Genomic DNA, 20,755 nt, shown 5'->3' on the forward strand with positions numbered 1-20,755 from the left:
GGCTCTCTATACATGCAGCACCCACCTTGCTATCACATCAAAAGAGAAAGACAAAGCACCTATGTTCCGTGGGGGAAGAGGGGGAGCAGAGGTGGGGGTGAGCCCCCCGGGCACGGGGGGGCTGGCGTCGAGGATGGTGCCGTAGGTCTCGTTGTTGACCAGGTTGGGCATGTACCCACCACGCTGCTTGTCCTTGGCCAGGCTGGCAGCGTCGCGTGCCAACGAGGCAGGGCTGGGCTGGCGCTGGGAGTTGGAGCCAGGGGTGTAGCAGCTGACCGGGCGTTCCTCTCGCCGGTGGGGGCTGGGCTGAGGGAGGACAGGGGTCAAAAGGTTATAGAAAGGTCATCAATGTGTGTTATGTATGCACATATGTACTTTTGTGTGTGTGGTGAGATCATGGTGTGTGTGTGTGTATAATCTGAAGTGAGTCCTCACCCTCACCTTCTCATCCAGGTCCTCGTCACTCTCGTCCATGTCTTCATGGTGCAGACGCCACTCGTACTCTACGTGCACGTGGACGTTGAACTTCCCCGCCAACGCCGTGTTCAGCTACACACACACACACACTGACAGTGATTAATGGCTCAAATAAAGCATGGAGATGAGGAGTCACTCTGTCTTGCTAAAGATGCACACACACACACACCACTCACCACACACCACTCACCAGCTCCTCACACTGCAGGTGCTTCAGTCTCTTAGCGATGTCCAGCGGCGTCTCCCCAGACTCATTCGCTACAGGAAGACATCTTCATCCAGTCACTAAATTATACCCTGTGTCCTCCACCACTCGAGATCAACACCTCATAGATGAGCACTGACAAGTAACCCGAGACACAATTATCACCTCTGGGCTACGACAGCATGAATTAGGAAGATATCTACACCCAACTCAACAGCCTGTCAACACAACGCTAGCATGCCTCTTATAGGCTGCCAGGGCGCCTACTGTTTCGCCATGTTTGTCAACAGCCGCGTTTCTAACAACACCTCCCCGTCTCTGTAAACTAGATAGTGTGTGAAACAAGGAGGTTCCTCGGGCACATAAAGACACACGCCAGTCCACAGACCATGGCCCCCTGTTCCTTTGTCAACTCTGTTGCTGGAGAGAGAACATTAGCAGGATTCCCACACTAAATAGTCTGTCTCTCTCTCACCATCATCTCGTTCTTATCGTGGGCCTGCTTTGTATGGAGTCTGAAGCAGAGTGTTTGAGCTGTTGTGACAAAGTAGGGTCTCTTGGCAAACCAAGGGCCTCTGGGAACTAGGCCTGACCAAAACAAGGCACGTTCATGTGCTTCTATGTGTGTGTGTGTGTCTTAATAATTCTGTTTGGCAGTCTATTAGTTATCATTTCTATAGCTATGAATTAAAACATAAAAATCAGGTTAATGGTTGACAGGAATCTGTTTCTTGCACTACACTCGGCAACAATAAACAAAGTCTACACTAGCATTTTGTATCCGTGCCGTTTCCAAACCAGTCCTTCCCAGTAGAAGAGAGATGTAATGTTCTCTTACCAATGTCTATGGATGCCTTGCCCCGCAGCAGCAGTTTCAAACACTCCATGTTGTCAGTCAGGCAGCAGTAGTGGAGGGCCGTACTGCCTTTGGTTGTCTGCTTGTCCAGGTTCACACTGTGGGGGAGAAGAGACGGGGGAAGGCAGTCAGGGAGAGTTGGAAGGAGAACCATAAACACAGGACAACAGTCACTCAACAGCATTATTCCAGCACTTGTTCTGAACAAATTCATTTGCATTCTGTGGGACGGTGTTAAAAAAAAACAACAGAGTAGTTTTGTGTGACGACCGTGTTAAAGTCAGTCGTCATACGCCGTTGTGACGGTTCTTGACGTCTGCTCAGTCGTTCTCATGACATTTATGACGGGTCGTGTTTCTACAAAAACCTCATTGACGTTTACTTTAATTCCCTTACCTGTTTTGAGTGAGGAAGTCGACGATATGGAGCGAGGTCCTGTCCACTAGTCTGACCGCTAGGTGAAGGGCCGTCTCTCCTTGTTCCTGCAACCACACACACAGAAGATCCAAAATGGCCGTGGTGAGACCTCGGGGACACAAAGACATAGCAGAGCCAAAATGGCTGTGGTGAGACCTCGGGGACACGAAGACATAGCAGAGCCAAAATGGCCGTGGTGAGACCTCGGGGACACGAAGACATAGCAGAGCCAAAATGGCCGTGGTGAGACCTCGGGGACACGAAGACATAGCAGAGCCAAAATGGCCGTGGTGAGACCTCGGGGACACGAAGACATAGCAGAGCCAAAATGGCCGTGGTGAGACCTCGGGGACACGAAGACATAGCAGAGCCAAAATGGCCGTGGTGAGACCTCGGGGACACGAAGACATAGCAGAGCCAAAATGGAGCGGCTGACACCGAGAAACACTGGGACTTGATGAAAATCTGCGCATATGCTCCCTTTCGGCAGTCTGCTTTGCTACAGGCAGTAAAAGCAGTAACAGCCCTGAATGTGAGCCAGGTGTTTGTGGTGATGGTTGATCTATTATACAAAAGCATTTACACTCCCAGGAGCAGTTGTTTTTCACAGCCCAGCAAAGAGAATGAACCAAAACACTGCCATTTGAATTCCACTACAGCTGTGGCAGTTGAGAGCACCTGGACAGATCAAATGTTGACGCACAGTCGTGTTCCCAATGTAAAAACCACCCCACCTCTCAATTAATTCACACTACTGAGCCAAGCAGAGCCAAGCCGAGCTGTTGAGTGATGGCCTGGAAAGGACAATGTGGATAAAAAAATATCTGTACCAGCACGGTATGCCTGGGGTCAGCACGCTCGTGTGACAGGGTGTATTGGTGTGGACATGTAGACTCACATGTCCGTTGGCCAGGGGGATGGGCTCCATCAGGTCAACTCCCTCAGCGTACACCTGGATCAGAGAGAAGATGTCCCGGGCCTTGACCGCGTCACACAGGGTGTGCAGCTTGGACACCCCGTCTGGACACTTCCTCCTGGCAAAACGCTTCTCGGTGTACTTGGCTGTGATGAAGTCTTTACGGGCTTGCCTGCACCAGAAGGAGAAAGGCCACAGACATAAAAAGGGATAGTTCAGCCAGAAGGTATATTTGGGTCGAATGACGTTTAGTTGTGTCTGAAGTCCCAGAATCCATTATTTACTTCTGCCTACAGAATTCCAAATTAATGACTGTAAGCAGCCAAACCGACGCTAGCAAAGCTGCTCTGCAAGCCGAAAACACTTCAAACTAAGTTCGGTAGTTGGTTTTTACGTGCAAAACGCTGAAACAGTCGCTGGAATTTTGTCACTAAAAACTGGAACCATTTCCTCATGTAGCCTCACAGCCGCATCCGCTTCTGTCGCGTTCTCACAGCCGCATCCGCTTCTGTCGCGTTCTCACAGCCGCATCCGCTTCTGTCGCGTTCTCACAGCCGCATCCGCTTCTGTCGCGTTCTCACAGCCGCATCCGCTTCTGTCGCGTTCTCACAGCCGCATCCGCTTCTGTCGCGTTCTCACAGCCGCATCCGCTTCTCACAGCCGCATCCGCTTCTGTCGCGTTCTCACAGCCGCATCCGCTTCTGTCGCGTTCTCACAGCCGCATCCGCTTCTGTCGCGTTCTCACAGCCGCATCCGCTTCTGTCGCGTTCTCACAGCCGCATCCGCTTCTGTCGCGTTCTCACAGCCGCATCCGCTCTGTCGCGTTCTCACAGCCGCATCCGCTTCTGTCGCGTTCTCACAGCCGCATCCGCTTCTGTCGCGTTCTCACCAGCGGCTTGATGGAACTATCAAAGCATTCATACATTTACATTGTGTTGCAGAATTCTCACATGGAAGAAAAACATGGACAGGTTATTATTGTATTTACTTCGCCACCACGGCCTATTTATTGCCTTACCTCCCTTATCTTTCCTCATTTGCACACACTGTATATATATATTTTTCCTACTGTATTATTGACTGTATGTTTTGTTTATTCCATGTGTAACTGTATTGTTGTATGTGTCGAACTGCTTTGCTTTATCTTGGCCAGGTCGAAGTTGCAAATGAGAACTTGTTCTCAACTCGCCTACCTGGTTAAATAAAGGTGAAATAAAAAATAAAATACAAATTCACGAGTACCGAGGCTACCAAACCTCGTTTGAAGTGTTTGAGGAAGTTGCAGTGCTAACATCGGTTCGGCTGTTAACAGTCATGAATTCTGACGATGCTAATATGCTAACTCCTGGCCGTAGCCTGAAGTAAATACTGGATTATTGTAGATTCTGTAACCATGGGCCTTCAGACAACTCAAGGTGAGGGTAATTTGACCCAAAGATGCATTTTTGAATGATCCCTTTAAAGGCTGTGTTTACACAGGCAGCCCGATTCTAACCATTCAGATCAGCTCTTTTGCCAATAACTGGGCTGCCTGTGTCAACACAGTCTAAGTGTGTCAATACATGTATCTGATACTTACAGCCATAAATGAGCTTAAACTAAAACGTTTAATTCAACTAGAGGGATGCATTAGGTTTCTTATGTGTGTGCTCAATTTTACTTGGGTTGTACACCGAGTCATGTGCCAACAACAACAGAATGCATAGAATTCTCTTAAGCTTAATGAATCGAGAGCATCCTGGCGGGCTGTATCACCGCCTGGTATGGCAACTGCACCGCCCTCAACCGTAAGGCTCTCCAGAGGGTAGTGAGGTCTGCACAACGCATCACCGGGGGCAAACTACCTGCCCTCCAGGACACCTACACCACCCGATGCTACAGGAAGGCCATAAAGATCATCAAGGACATCAACCACCCGAGCCACTGCCTGTTCACCCCGCTGTCATCCAGAAGGCGAGGTCAGTACAGGTGCATCAAAGCTGGGACCGAGAGACTGAAAAACAGCTTCTATCTCAAGGCCATCAGACTGTTAAACAGCCACCACTAACATTGAGTGGCTACTGCCAACACACTGTCAATGACACTGACTCTACTCCAGCCACTTTAATAATGGGAATCGATGGGAAATGATGTAAATATATCACTAGCCACTTTAAACAATGCTACCTTATATAATGTTACTTACCCTACATTATTCATCTCATATGCATACGTAGATACTGTACTCTATATCATCGACTGCATCCTTATGTAATACATGTATCACTAGCCACTTTAACTATGCCACTTGGTTTACATACTCATCTCATATGTATATACTGTACTCGATATCATCTACTGTATCTTGCCTATGCTGCTCTGTACCATCACTCATTCATATATCCTTATGTACATATTCTTTATCCCCTTACACTGTGTATAAGACAGTAGTTTTTTGGAATTGTTAGTTAGATTACTTGTTCGTTATTACTGCATTGTCGGAACTAGAAGCACAAGCATTTCGCTACACTCGCATTAACATCTGCTAACCATGTGTATGTGACAAATAACATTTGATTTGATTTGAATAAAAATGTGTTCAGTTAGTGATGCCTTCCTTATTGCTCCATCCATAATGAATGGGTATGAGTGTCTGTGGTGACATGTTGCCAATAGGTAACTGGAAGGTCACGGGCCCAACCGCTCTAAGGCTGCTTCCTGAATGGTACCATATTCCCGACATACTGTCCTAATTGTGACCAGAGCCTTAGGGGTCCTGGTCAAAAGTAGGCCACTATATTAGGGAATAGGGTGCCATTTAGGTCACCTCCTTACAGTCACCTTCAGGGGGTGGGTCTGGGTAGGGGGGCTACTGTAATGGGAACCTGAGAAGGTAGAGAAAGTGACAGGGAGACTGATGAAAGAAGGAGAGGATAGAGTGTTTGCGTGTGAGGAAAGAGCCAGAAGAAAAAGCAAGATAACTAGTGGGATAGAAAGGGGGGGGAGAGAGAGACAGAGAACTTACATGTCACTGGCAGGGTTGGGTTTGACCACATCTTCCACAGATAGACACGCCTCCATGATGTCGTTAAAGCCTGCATTCCCCACGTTCTTGGCCAGCTTCATGGCAACACACAAACAGGTAAGAGCTTACCAGAGCGACAGTCCATACAAGTGCAAACGAGCCTCCTATCGGAGGGTGCTACAGTACAGTTTATACTGTACACATTCATCTCAGACTCCATTTATTCTGCTCTGCTACTTCAGCAAACACTTAAAATCAAAATGGTGTGTGTGTGTGTGTGTGTGTGTGTGTGCACTGCACACGTTCCACCCATCTCCTTGTGGCCAAATAATGTCAAAGACCGGGGCGTATTCGTTCCACCGATTGTGTTGCAAAACGTTTCCGAAGCGGAAACAAACGGAACGAAGAAGGGACCTACCTGAATTTGTCCAACAGAAACTCTCGTTTTAGTTGCAAAACTGAAAGGTTTTTTTTTTGCAACTGTTTGGCTAATGATTACACCCCCTGGCATCTTAACAAGGGCAATCATCTCCAATTAGCGGCAAAAACATTTCAGCCCCAAATGATGTACGGCCAATAAATTGCACCAAATTGATATTAGAAAGCCAGATGAAATGTGAAATATGCAAAGTGGAAGCAGCTCCAAGCTTCTGTAATACTGTACTGTATCTAATCCCAATGGAGCGCAGCAGAGGGTGGAGAGTTCAGTAGAATCAGGACATGGGCGTTGGTATACTTGGTACTCTCCCACCAGCAGTAAATCATCAGCTGCACTGTGGATGTGTTTTCACATTGGGAGAAACTCAATTCGATTTCCAGAAGGGACTTCTGACCTTCTCATCCAATGGGGTTTGAAAAGGAGGAGAGATGACGCGAGGAAGAGATTCTCCCATTATAACAGCAAGAATGGCAATGAACTGGGAGAGCCAGTGTTTCCCAAGGTTTTGCTAACTAACCTAAGTGGATGTGCCACCTGTGTACTTTCCAACATGACTGTGCCTAACCTCCCAGCGCCACATCGCCATAATGTGAAACTAGCTGATGTGTGCTGAGCGTTCTAGCACAAAATTGCTTCTTACCAAGAGTTCAGAGGTGCTGAGTACATCCAATGTGAGGGACTGGATCCTAGAGTAATGGACTCCCAGCTCCCTGTGGATCCCAGAACACTCAATACAGGTCAGGATGCCCAGGTTAGTGGAGAGCCAGGTAGGGTCTGGGAAGAAGGGAGAGCGAGAGAGGAGAAAAAAAGAGCGAGAGAGGGTGGAGGGCGAGAGAGGGTGGAGGGGCGAGAAGCCAGCGAGCAAGAGGGGCAAGCGAGGGGAGAGCAGCGAGAGAGAGGGGCAAGCGAGGGGAGAGCAGCGAGAGAGAGGGGCAAGCGAGGGAGAGCAGCGAGAGAGAGGGGCAAGCGAGGGGAGAGCAGCGAGAGAGGGGGCAAGCGAGGGGAGAGCAGCGAGAGAGAGGGGCAAGCGAGGGGAGAGCAGCGAGAGAGAGGGGCAAGCGAGAAAAAGAAGAAGGGAGAGGTAACAGGTAAGTAGGTAACAGTGTCCTTAACAGGAACTACCTGCATGTGCTTAGTGGGGAAGAGCTATTTCTGATACAGGTTAACGACAGGCTGCAGTCAAACCTACATAACTGTCTCATGGGCATTCCTCATTCCCTACAATGTCGGTGTCAAGTGACCACATGGAGTTGTTCATTACACTCATATAACACTTTGGTAACCATCTCTGTGAATAACCCGTACATTAATAAGTGACGTCTAGCACAATAAAGTAAAACAGTTCATGGCTCCTTCATACACTTTGTGCATTCATAAAGGCTGTATGATGAACTATACATAGGTGGTATTGTGTGTGTGTGTTTGTGTCAAGTGTGTGTGTATGTATTAACATGTATGTGACGCCCGGTCACTCACTGGGAGCGCCGCAGTCGCAGCAGATGTCGTTGCCGGTCATCCTCTTGACCTCTCCCAGGATGGCCTTGGTCAGTTCCTGGACTATGTTGTTCTCGCCAACGTGCTGGTCCCCCTTAAAGGCATTATTCAGCGCTTCCTCCTTGCTGTTCTGCAGCACAGAGATCCATCTGAAAACACACACAGGGGGAGGGGAAGTTAGAGCGTGTGTGTGTGTGTGAGGATGGGGTGAGGGCAGGGTCAACATTGGGTTAGACTAGAGGGTGGAAACTGGATGTGTTAACTGTGAGAAGAGGTATGGGGTGAAACAGGACACACCTTTCCCCCCACACACACACACAACCCAAACGTGATGGAAACGTGTGGGTTGTGTGTGGAAAGAAGTATAGGGGATCAACAGGACACTCACATGACCCACACACACACACACAGGAAGGAATACATACTTACATCTGACATTCTGGGTCGTCCTCAGCCTGAAAGTGATAGGTTCTGTCATCTAAAAGAGGGGGGTCAGAGACATAGTGGAACAAGACATTTATCAAAGACCAGAACATGTAAGAGCTGAGAGCAATTCCCTTAAGAGCCCATCAAAGCCCCAGGGTGACAAGACTGATTACCAGGGATGGAAAAGGAAAAAAAAAGGACAAGTTCATGACAGTAAGACACAGACATCTACAGTACATACAGTAAGACACAGACAGTCATCTACAGTACATACAGTAAGACACAGTCAACTACAGTAAGACACAGACATCTACAGTACATACAGTAAGACACAGACAGTCATCTACAGTACACACAGTAAGACAGACATCTACAGTACACACAGTAAGACACAGACAGTCATCTACAGTACACAGTAAGACAGACAGTCATCTACAGTACATACAGTAAGACAGTCATCTACAGTACATACAGTAAGACAGACAGTCATCTACAGTACATACAGTAAGACAGTCAACTACAGTAAGACACACGCAACTACAGTACATACAGGAAGACACACTGTCAACTGTTAAACAGCCACCACTAGCATTGAGTGGCTGCTGCCAACACACTGACACTGACTCAACTCCAGCCACTTTAATAATGGGAATTGATGGGAAATGATGTAAATATATCACTAGCCACTTTAAACAATGCTACCTTATATGTTACTTACCCTACATTATTCATCTCATATGCATACGTATATACTGTACTCTATATCATCGACTGTATCCTTATGTAATACATGTATCACTAGCCACTTTAAATATGCCACTTTGTTTACATACTCATCTCATATGTATATACTGTACTCGATACCATCTACTGTATCTTGCCTATGCTGCTCTGTACCATCACTCATTCATATATCCTTATGTACATATTCTTTATCCCCTTACACTGTGTATAAGACAGTAGTTTTGGAATTGTTAGTTAGATTCCTTGTTGGTTATTACTGCATTGTCGGAACTAGAAGCACAAGCATTTCGCTACACTCGCATTAACATCTGCTAACCATGTGTATGTGACAAATAAAATTTGATTTGATTTGATCTACAGTACATACAGGAAGACACACTGTCAACTACAGTACATACAGGAAGACACACTGTCAACTACAGTACATACAGGAAGACACTGTCAACTACAGTACATACAGGAAGACACTGTCAACTACAGTACATACAGGAAGACACAGTCAACTACAGTACATACAGGAAGACACAGTCAACTACAGTACATACAGGAAGACACAGTCAACTACAGTACATACAGGAAGACACAGTCAACTACAGTACATACAGGAAGACACAGTCAACTACAGTACATACAGGAAGACACAGTCAACTACAGTACATACAGGAAGACAGTCAACTACAGTACATACAGGAAGACACTGTCAACTACAGTACATACAGGAAGACACTGTCAACTACAGTACATACAGTAAAAGTCCCACATAAGTATAACAGCATCCCAACAGTACAATGGACGAGGCGACAACGGTTGAGATTTGACTGTATGTGGAATCTATGTAAGACAAGAGGTAAACATTTACCAAACATCCTATTGTACTGACAAAGTAAAAACCTGGAAGTCCTATTGTACTTTATCCTCCTCCAGATCTGACTGATCTACAATTCAGATCCCCTGACAGCTGGGAGTTCTGACAGTCTCTCAAAGGCTTGTTTCCACCAGAACAAGCCCTTTCATATCCTGAAGCAGTAATATTGTCCTTTGACAGCAGGGTGACGGCCTGACGTGAGCACTTATTTCTGGCCCAGTGTTTATGAACTTCACCTCTCAGCTAAACTCAACGCACATCCCCAAAAACCTGACTGAAGAAAGAGGGCGAATCAAAGAAAGAAGAGGGTGAATCTCCCTTGGTTACATGAGATTATGTGAGAGGACACAGGGAACAGATGAACGTGGATGAAATTCTAAATAGGCTGCTGATTCGGAGAAGCCGGTGAGGAGACAAAGTACTGAGTCTTCCCTGAATATGAATCTTACAGTGATTCAACTATTCCCAACTCCTTTCCCGCTGCCCTCATTCCACGGAAAAACTCAGATGTTCCCTTATAATCCAGACATAGACCATATCAACCACTTTTCATTTTATGTGATTCTCCTCTCCTCCCTAGTTTGTCTGCAGTAGATATCTCTACTCTATGAGCTGTCATTAGTCCCAACACATCATCCCTCCTTGTTCTGTAGTGTCTAAAAGCCAGGCTTTGAGAATGGAGCAAAGTCCATTTGTAGAGGTACTTCTGTGAAACACAGAGGACAGAAGAGGTAGAAGAGAATACAGAGGAGAGGACAGAAAAGAGCGAAGAGAAGAGAGGACAGGAGAGAGAGAAGAGAATAGAGAGCCGGAGAGAACAGAAGAGAGCGAAGAGGACAGAAGAGAGCGAAGAGGACAGAAGAGAGCGAAGATTAATAGAGAGCCGGGGGGGAACAAAAGAGAGAAGAGAAGAGAGAGCGGAGAGGACAGAAGAGAGCGAAGATGAATAAAGAGTAGAGAGGACAGAAGAGAGCGAAGATGAATAGAGAGCAGAGAGGACAGAAGAGAGCGAAGATGAATAGAGAGCAGAGAGGACAGAAGAGAGCGAAGATGAATAGAGAGCAGAGAGGACAGAAGAGAGCGAAGATGAATAGAGAGTAGAGAGGACAGAAGAGAGCGAAGATGAATAGAGAGCAGAGAGGACAGAAGAGAGCGAAGATGAATAGAGAGCAGAGAGGACAGAAGAGAGCGAAGATGAATAGAGAGCAGAGAGGACAGAAGAGAGCGAAGATGAATAGAGAGCAGAGAGGACAGAAGAGAGCGAAGATGAATAGAGAGCAGAGAGGACAGAAGAGAGCGAAGATGAATAGAGAGCAGAGAGGACAGAAGAGAGCGAAGATGAATAGAGAGCAGAGAGGACAGAAGAGAGCGAAGATGAATAGAGAGTAGAGAGGACAGAAGAGAGCGAAGATGAATAGAGAGCAGAGAGGACAGAAGAGAGCGAAGATGAATAGAGAGTAGAGAGGACAGAAGAGAGCGAAGATGAATAGAGAGCAGAGAGGACAGAAGAGAGCAAAGATGAATAGAGAGCGGAGAGGACAGAAGAGAGCGAAGATGAATAGAGAGCGGAGAGGACAGAAGAGAGCGAAGATGAATAGAGAGCAGAGAGGACAGAAGAGAGCGAAGATGAATAGAGAGTAGAGAGGACAGAAGAGAGCGAAGATGAATAGAGAGCAGAGAGGACAGAAGAGAGCAAAGATGAATAGAGAGCGGAGAGGACAGAAGAGAGCGAAGATGAATAGAGAGCGGAGAGGACAGAAGAGGACAGAAGAGAGATAAGAAAATAGAAGAGAACAGAAGGGAAGGGAGTAAAAAGGGGTAAACCTACGTGAGATGAGGTCAAAGCTCTTCTTCTCTTCTGGGTTATGTTTCACCTGACAGGTGAGGAGGTTGAGTTTGGCCGGCGGTCGGTTCGCCTGAACGAGGGGAGGACAGGAAAGAAAAACATGAGAATCAGCGAACGCAAAGCATAAAGGAAAATGCACCCTTCCCACCAGAACAAAAAATACAGTGCTCCCTCTTATAGTCATCACATCGGTAAGTTTGATCACTAAAGCTGTCCACATGCTACCAGAAACAGGTTGGAAAAGTTGATGCATATATTATGACTACGCCCCTTCGTCGGTGATTGGTTAACAGTTGGGATCCAAGAGTCTTTGTTGTCATTCATCGAGGGACGACTCATTTTCATCCACATTCTTTCACCGAAAAATACTGCACCAAACATAGTTAGATGTAAAATTGCGCGACTAAGATCTCCATGGCAAATTAAGGACAGATTTCTTGCGTTATCTTAGATTAATTCGGACTATTCTGGCTACGGCGTCTCAAAATGGACAAACAGTACTATTGAGGCTTTTTTTCTTGTTTTTCAAGCGAAGATCTTTTAAATGAATATGCGAGCACACTCGTTCGGTTCAGCTAGCAGAGTTCAGCTAGGGGTCAACCGAACTGAAGCATGCTGACCCCTGAAGTGGTTCATCACAATAACCATATTCACCAGAAGAGGTGTGCACTGTACCTGGATATAAGCCTTCATTTATCCAACATGCACTCAAAATATATGCATCAAAGAAAACAAATTATGCTTGCTATAAAACACGATGTACATTACAACAATCTGATACAGGTCCTGGACTGCAGAGCTACTTGAGAATCAGCACAGCATAGAATAAACCACTGTGAAATTCACCTTCCTTTCTCCATTATTTATTACATCATAACATAACACTAATAGCCAGGCTCTCGTATGCAGTTTTCATAAGTAATATTTAGGGGTTAAGGTCTGTCAGAATGGGTTTGTCCATGGAGGATTAGCTTCTGTACTGTGGTTTTCTGCTCTGCAGTAGAGGATGAAACCAGGCCCTGGCTGGGGCTCAGCTCAGGGTGCTTAAAAACCATCCCTGATTGCTTTCCCTGCTTCGACCTCTACATACAGCTGGTTGGCCAGGGAGAGGAGGGAGAGCTCATATGTGAGGTATATTATTTTATTTTATGAGAGAGAAAGGGGCAGGAGAGAGAGGTAGAGAAAGTGTGGTGTGTTTGTGTATGTGTGTGTGTGAATTTTGAAAGAGAGCGAGAGCGAGAGAGAGAGAGTGAGAGAGCAAGGCGAGGAGGGGGATAGAGCGAGGGTGCGATAAAGTACGCAAGAGACAGAGGAGAGCAAATAAGAGGAAGATAGCGCAATAGAGAGAGAGAGATTAAATCTAGTGTAATACAGGGAAGTAGAGCCTGCTATAGTGAGAGCAGAGCAGAGGGGGATATCAATAGGCTGGTGAGACCCCGGGTGAAGCGGTGCAGGTAAAGTAGCTATGTGAACTAGCCTGACAAGAGCTGCATCCCCAAATGGCTTTTGACTTCGAGCCCTATTGGTGCCATTTGGGATGCATCCAAGAGATATAATACTCGTTGACGTGTAAGAGTGACTGACATTAATACTAATACCACCACCATTTTAGCTAAATCATTTTTTTTTTTTGAACGTAATTCCATTAAAATCACAACAAAAAAGTACACCAGGCACCAAATACTTTCTGGAGTCCTCTTGATCCCCACTCCTGCCCCGTAGCTCTACCACCTCTGAACCCTCCCCATGGAAATGTTTATTATAATGAAGACGGTAAACCAAAACCAAAAAGTAAGAAATAGCAGAAAAGTAAGGTAAGAATATAGAGAAATTTTGAAAAGATATGAATAAAAAGAAAATAGGGAGAACAGGACAAAACAAGAGACGACCAGACGGGATAAGACAGGACGGGACAAGACAGGATCAGACAAGACAAAACTAGTGGATAAGCTGCCAGTTAGCAGAGAGCTGATAATTAGGTAGGATGTATAATTGAACTTGTCTGGGGTTGCCTGGGGGCATTTTAGGATAGGAATAGTTCCCAGGTGGATCTCTCCCGGAGGCCAGGTCAGACAGTAAACTAAGCCAATGTATGGTTGAAACATTGAAACTGCTTTTTGAAGTTAACAGTATAAATATTTTGCAAATTGTTAATGAAATCAATAGGAACTGTTTTATTGTGCTTGGAGATGAAATAAACATGTCGGTTGCCTAAAAGGTTTGATAAACAGTGATGACGTCTGATATGACAGAATTAGTGTGAATGAGTGACTGGCTTGAATATGGGTGAAGTGTAAGCGAACAGGCTAGAGCCACTTGCTGGATCAAATCCCTGCGCTGACAAGGTAAAAAGCTGACGTTCTGCCCCTGAGCAAGGCAGTTAAACCCACTGTTCCCCGGGCGCCGAAGACGTGGATGTCGATTAAGGCAGCCCCCCCACCCCGCACCTCTCTGATTCATTCAAGGCATTCAGTTGTATAACTGACTAGGTATCTCCCTTTCCCACTAGCCTTACTGTAGATGAACGCCAACTGGCTAGGAGTAGGTCGTCTTGCCCTCTGTGTGTGTGTGCGCGCGCTCACATTACTCACCGTCCCATGTGATATGGTGAGGTATCCATTCTTCACTGAACACTTTCTCTTCTGCCACACTTTCCTTATCCTGGGACACACACACAAACATCATGACACAGAGACTTCGACATAACACCCCAGCGCCAGTGTGACACACTAAACACCCACATGAACCAACCAAACCAGTGCGATGGCTCATTAGTAGGCATAAGTAAATGACGCAGAGTTTGGGCAGTGTATTCCTGTCTATGGGGAGACACCCAGACATAAAAAGAACATTAAAAAGAGATTCTCTGGTACTTTTGTATACTTTTTTTTTTTTTTGCCAGTAGTTTTGAAAGTAGCACTCCACGAGCCAAAAGTGGCCCCCGAACGTCGTGTACTACGTCACATATGGGCAGACACAGTATTGTGCACCACGTCATTGCCCCCCTCTCCCACTCTACTCTGTGTGCATCTTGATAGCTGTCGCTCAAATGGCGAGTGGCTGAAGCTCATTGGCTGGAACTTGAATAGCTAGGGGCTGGCCCATGTATGTATAGAAAATGACACAGCACAGCTTCCAGAAAAAAAAATGTGGCTATCAAACTAGGGATTTGCTGGCTAATGGAAATACGGCAGTCATTCTGCTAATAGATGATGCATGGACGAACGATCCCATGACACATCCGGCCCAAAGCAAAAGGTTTAAAAACATTTTTAAAAGACATAGTTGGTCGCCAAAGTTCCCGGAGTGGGCCTATGGATAAATGCCATCACAACGAGTGTAGTACTTTGTGTGTTTGTTTTGTCTGGCCTTTCCATTTGGTTATTTTTTTGTTGAAGATGATGCCAGTCCAACAGGAGAGAAACACTGACCCGTCACTCTTCTTGTAGAGGTTCCCACAGCGCTCAGTACCGTGCTCCTTGTTTCCCTGCGGCTGATGCAAACTGTAGGTAGCGCTCTGTCGCACCTGGGAATCCTTCAACAATACCAGCGCACGCACACACACACACACACACACACATAAGGATCTATGTAGGCAAAGGCACAAGACACTGCAGTGGGTGTGGTAAGTCTCAATTGTCTAAAGTGGCTTCCTCTCCTTGTTCATTTTCCTTTGTCAGCACTGATCTGAAAATCTAGGATATAAGAGCAATATGGCAGATCGGGATGCTGGCTGGGGGATTTGCTTTAGTGCAGTTGAAGTAGAAAAGGCAATGAAAGGGAGCCTATAGACTATTGAGATGCTGCCACTAATAAATAAATAAAAATATACACTTCTCAAAAAAATAAAGGGAACACTTAAACAACACAATGTAACTTCAAGTCAATCACACTTCTGTGAAATCAAACTGTCCACTTAGGAAGCAACACTGATTGACAATAAATTTCACATGCTGTTGTGCAAATGGAATAGACAACAGGTGGAAATTATAGGCAATTAGCAAGACACCCCCAAATAAAGGAGTGGTTCTGCAGGTGGCTACCACAGACCACTTCTCAGTTCCTATGCTTCCTGGCTGATGTTTTGGTCACTTTTGAATGCTGGCGGTGCTTTCACTCTAGTGGTAGCATGAGACAGAGTCTACAACCCACACAAGTGGCTCAGGTAGTGCAGCTCATCCAGGATGGCACATCAGTGCGAGCTGTGGCAAGAAGGGTTGCTGTGTCTGTCAGCATAGTGTCCAGTGCATGGAGGCGCTACCAGGAGACAGGCCAGTACATCAGGAGACTGTAGGAGGGCAACAACCCAGCAGCAGGACCGCTACCTCCGCCTTTGTGGAAGGAGGAGCACTGCCAGAGCCCTGCAAAATTACCTCCAGCAGGGCACAAATGTGCATGTGTCTGCTCAAACGGTCAGAAACAGACTCCATGAGGGTGGTATGAGGGCCCGACGTCCACAGGTGGGGGTTGTGCTTACAGCCCAACACCGTGCAGGACGTTTGGCATTTGCCAGAGAACACCAAGATTGGCAAATTCGCCACTGGCGCCCTGTGCTCTTCACAGATGAAAGCAGGTTCACACTGAGCACGTGACAGACGTGACAGCCTGGAGACGCCGTGGAGAACGTTCTACTGCCTGCAACATCCTCCAGCATGACCGGTTTGGCGGTGGGTCAGTCATGGTGTGGGGTGGCATTTCTTTGGGGGGCCACACAGCCCTCCATGTGCTTGCCAGAGGTAGCTTGACTGCCATTAGGTACCAAGATGAGATCCTCAGACCCCTTGTGAGGCCATATGCTGGCGCGGTTGGCCCTGGGTTCCTCCTAATGCAAGACAATGCTAGACCTCATGTGGCTGGAGTGTGTCAGCAGTTCCTGCAAGAGGAAGGCATTGATGCTATGGACTGGCCCACCCATTCCCCAGACCTGAATCCAATTGAGCACATCTGGGACATCATGTCTCGCTCCATCCACCAACACCACGTTGCACCAGACTGTCCAGGAGTTGGCAGATGCTTTAGTCCAGGTCTGGGAGGAGATCCCTCAGGAGACCATCCGCCACCTCATCAGGAGCATGCCCAGGCGTTGTAGGGAGGTCATACAGGCACGTGGAGGCCACACACACTACTGAGCCTCATTTTGACTTGTTTTAAGGACATTACATCAAAGTTGGATCAGCCTGTAGTGTGGTTTTCCACTTTAATTTTGAGTGTGGCTCCAAATCCAGACCTCCATGGGTTGATACATTTGATTTCCATTGATCATTGGTGTGATTTTGTTGTCAGCACATTCAACTATGTAAAGAAAAAAGTATTTAATAAGAATCTCTCATTCATTCAGATCTAGGATGTGTTATCTTAGTGTTCCCTTTATTTTTTTGAGCAGTGTATATATGACAAGCAAAGCCTTGGGGTCATGCACTAGTGAGGTCATCTCCTCAGATGAAACAGAGGGGGAGGGGCCAAGGCAACAACCTTTGAAAGATATTCTAAAGAAACATCTTCAGGGTTCTGTGTCTAACGTTACCATTGTCAACAGAAAAATCTAGGAAGACAGGTTTGTACTCATTAAGTCACAACGTAGCACAGTTTAAATGAAAAACAAGTATTTCAGAAGTACACATAGTACCTTCGCATTTCACTGTGTTCAGAGGGTTTACTTACATTCGGTGCTTAATGAATACAACCCAGAACCCCCCCCCACCCCACCCCACTAAATCCCTTTTAGAGACAAATGCTCTCTATTGAAAATGCTTCAGACAAACTTCACTCTCCTTGACACCACGACCACCGATAGACAAGCACAGCAAAGGGGGCGCTGAGGACACACTTACTCTCCTAGACTTGGTTCACAAAGAGGCGGCGGCAGCGAAGCAAAGAGGAGAACAGACAGGTAAGATATTGAGGCAGTAGCAAAAACAGTAGAATAGTTCTCCACGTAGTAGCAGACGCCAGAAAGGACAGAAGTACGTGTGTTAACCGTACGTCTCTTTGGATAAAAGAGTCTGGCAAACGAGAGCATTAAGCACATCAGCGTGCTTAACCATCGACCATTAATGACTGCTCTCAGTGAGCGTGCTAAAGTTGACAGGGAGTGAAGGGGGCTTTGGTAACGTATATCAGGGTTTTGAACATGTAAGTGCATCACTCATAGGATATGAATGAGGCAGACTAGATGAGATACAAACGGATGACTAACTTGGGCATTAGACAGTGAAAAGACTAGGCCTATAGAGTTTGAGGGTTGCCGTGTGTGTGTGTGTGTGTGTGTGTGTGTGTGTGTGTGTGTGTACCGTGTGTGTGTACCGTGTGTGTGTGAGAGAGATCTGGATGGAATTATGTGATCCTTCCTTAACTCATAACAAGTCCCACCCAGTTGACTACTTAAAAATGGGAGGATCTCATTTGGTTTTGCTCAACTCATGTGTCTTTTCTCCTACCTCCTCTCGCTTCCTTTTTTTTTTTTTTAAGGTCAAAGGTAATCGCAGAGAGACGGCGAGATGAGGGAACGTGGATGAAAAATGTGCTTGCATGAAATGGCTCTCCACTCGCGCATCAGGCAAATGTTGACACGGGTGGAATCCCAAATTAAATGTGTAAAGTAAAAACACATTTTATAGAAGATAGAAAAAGTAGCATATGGTTTTTAAATGTTTGCATGCTTTTCTCCTTCGAGAAAACAACGCCTGATTCAAAGGGGGGTCCGCGCTTGCAGCCGAAGTAGTTAAATCACAGAGGGTAGCAGACTCCTTCTTTCGTACTACAAACAAAATTAACACGCTCTTCAACAACTTATCCGTTTCTGGGTCATGGAGGAGAGGAAGGAGGAGTTGAGGAAGGACTTTTGCCCAAATGAGAATCTCCTAATGGTGAACGTCCTCAATGGCGCTGCTCATGCTAAAACATACTGTGGGGCACTAGAGTGGTCGAAGTCTATGGGTGTTACCTCCTTCTGCTCCACCTGCAGCGCTGACTTGAGGACGTCCCGTAGCTGAGTGAGCTGCTTCCTCTCCTCGTCCTGGGCCTGCTTTATCTGGAAAGGTCATACAAAGGACACACAAAGGCCACAGGGGTCATACAAAAGGTTACAGAGTCACACAGAATATGTTTGATGAATTCAGCACACTTGATGAAGGAAAGGGAAGTTCTTATGTACCCCATGAAGATGTCAACAGTAGTCTTGAGGAACTCACCGTGTGTAAGTCTGTGGCTAGTTTCTCTATGGATGGTTTGAGGTTGTCTACTGCTTTCAGCCCGTCCTGAAAAAAACTAAGGGGAGTGACAAATCTACATCAGCCGTTTTCTCCACGAAGTGAGCACTTGGTCAAATGCACACGTTCACTGACTGCAGGACTTACTTGCACTGTGCGTGGAAATATTTAATGAGATTCTGGAGTAGGTCCACCCCTTTCTTGATCTTGATCTCGTTCACTTTGAGAAGATACTGCGAGACAGAATTTTACAATGTCAGAAAACCCTCCACTACAGCTGTGGACATGGCCCAACCTGGCAACCCAGGCCTGAGCTCCATCTCTTTCCTTACCCACCTCACACATCTGCAGCTGGAAGAACCTCCTCTCCTTCTCCATCTCCTCTGCGATCTCCGCCCCGCTGATTTCCGTGCGGATCATGCCGTGCTGCCGCGCGTGCTCCTTCTTCTCCTTCTCGATCTTAGTGCTGGGACAGGAAGTGACATCGTTGTGGGGGGGTCAAAGGGCATTTCCAACCACAGACACACACCAAACAGGAAATATACAGAGTGGAAGGGGGAGGGCATTCCATGCAAAAGGGCATTATTTTCTAGCTCAGCATATTCCCTTTAAAAAGGATGCAGCATTTGGCTCCTCCTATGAGGAAGCTTAGGGAGACTTAAGTGACGCCTGTTTTCGTTCAGATTTGAAAGCAGACGGCCTCTCACTCATGCCTTTGGGTGTTAGGTCCTCGTCACTGTGGCCCATCACTAAACCAAAGTTAATGACTTGCCTGTTTTTTCCCCACCTCTGCCTGCAGTCAGTAAACAGCTTGGCCCATTTGGAACCATCAAGACACAGATGCAACAAGGCCATTCCAAAGGAAACTGAACCAAGGGGGGGGGGAAACTACAAACGGATCATACCAACAAAAGACAAGACAGAGAGGGGGAGGCATCAAGCTGATGTCAAAGTGGTGTGAATGCATGAGCCAGCGCTGCACTATGGTCTGCTCCTGCAAGTCTACGTAACGTGCTATCATCTACTGCTGTTCCGGAAAACATTTGATTCAAAAAGACACTTAAAAGAAGTCAGTTCCTGCCGCTGCGTCACAAACATTCATCCGTCTCAGGTAAAGTCATCTGGGTTATATTCGGTCATTTTGGGTGGCTCCCCCCCACTTTTTTTTTTTTTGACTCAAACCGTCATTAGGTGAGACATCAAGATATGACTGCTTTCATTAGTAGAACACCTACAAAGCTGTCACCTTAATCCTCAGCCCAGAAGCATAGGAGTAGAGAGAAAGCTTAAAAACAGCCACAAGAGCCACCAAAGACCGTGGACACAGAGATGGAGACAGTGGATCAAATGGGACTCTGTGGTGACGATGGTCAGGGTGCTACTCGCAAACTTTAAGGCGGTCGGGGCCAGAGTGGAGATTGGGGCAGAGAGTCTAATCTCTTTCGGTCTGCAAAACATGGAAAGGTCTCATTATAACCGCAGACAAAGAGATTAGAGATATGAGAACAAATCCGATTGTGATAGGAAAAGTTCAAATAACATCAGAGCAGATGGGACAACGATGTTCTAGGCCAAGCATAGTACTGCCCTCAGTTGACAGCAGACTAGCAGAGAGCGTCAATGGAGCAACAAGTCAGTACCGTCTCGTCATCAGATTGGCGCGGCAGAAGAAAATGCATTACCCTTTCAGTAAAGAATGTCCTTTGCAGCTTGGAAAATATATCAGAGTACTATAAAATTTCATATACCGTTGCATGCAAAAATCACAGTGTAGACAGAGAGGGGTAAAGATGGGTTATTATTCTGGGTGTATTCATTGATGATTGCAAGGTGAGGTTGGTTGGGGAATAGTGGTCAT

The 20,755-nt window shown here is 46.4% G+C and overlaps 1 protein-coding gene across 9 annotated transcripts in view; it reads right to left on the minus strand.

The window, feature by feature from the left end:
• asap2a (ArfGAP with SH3 domain, ankyrin repeat and PH domain 2a) overlaps positions 1-20,755 on the minus strand; it is an 88,878-nt gene that overhangs the window by 6,978 nt on the left and 61,145 nt on the right. For 3 of the 9 annotated variants that reach the window (XR_006083894.1, XM_042325527.1, XM_042325525.1), the window contains exons 6-22: positions 19,234-19,363; positions 19,045-19,130; positions 18,880-18,955; positions 18,633-18,719; positions 15,121-15,236; positions 14,281-14,350; positions 11,672-11,759; positions 8,238-8,286; positions 7,791-7,957; positions 6,955-7,088; positions 5,876-5,970; positions 2,854-3,043; positions 1,935-2,020; positions 1,521-1,636; positions 668-735; positions 436-549; positions 60-306 (exon numbers count right to left, since the gene is read on the minus strand). Coding sequence is in view for 8 of the 9 variants with exons in the window: in XM_042325527.1 (XP_042181461.1) it covers positions 60-306; positions 436-549; positions 668-735; positions 1,521-1,636; positions 1,935-2,020; positions 2,854-3,043; positions 5,876-5,970; positions 6,955-7,088; positions 7,791-7,957; positions 8,238-8,286; positions 11,672-11,759; positions 14,281-14,350; positions 15,121-15,236; positions 18,633-18,719; positions 18,880-18,955; positions 19,045-19,130; positions 19,234-19,363 (1,919 nt within the window). In the remaining variant the exon portion in view is untranslated. Of the gene's footprint in view, positions 1-59; positions 307-435; positions 550-667; positions 736-1,520; positions 1,637-1,934; positions 2,021-2,853; positions 3,044-5,875; positions 5,971-6,954; positions 7,089-7,790; positions 7,958-8,237; positions 8,287-11,671; positions 11,760-14,280; positions 14,351-15,120; positions 15,237-17,520; positions 17,530-18,632; positions 18,720-18,879; positions 18,956-19,044; positions 19,131-19,233; positions 19,364-20,755 lie in introns of all 9 variants that reach the window. The other 6 variants (XM_042325526.1, XM_042325531.1, XM_042325530.1 and 3 more) reach the window with 6 other exon arrangements.

Source organism: Oncorhynchus tshawytscha, linkage group LG08 (genome assembly GCF_018296145.1).
Source record: "Oncorhynchus tshawytscha isolate Ot180627B linkage group LG08, Otsh_v2.0, whole genome shotgun sequence".
NCBI classification, from domain to species: Eukaryota; Metazoa; Chordata; class Actinopteri; order Salmoniformes; family Salmonidae; genus Oncorhynchus; species Oncorhynchus tshawytscha.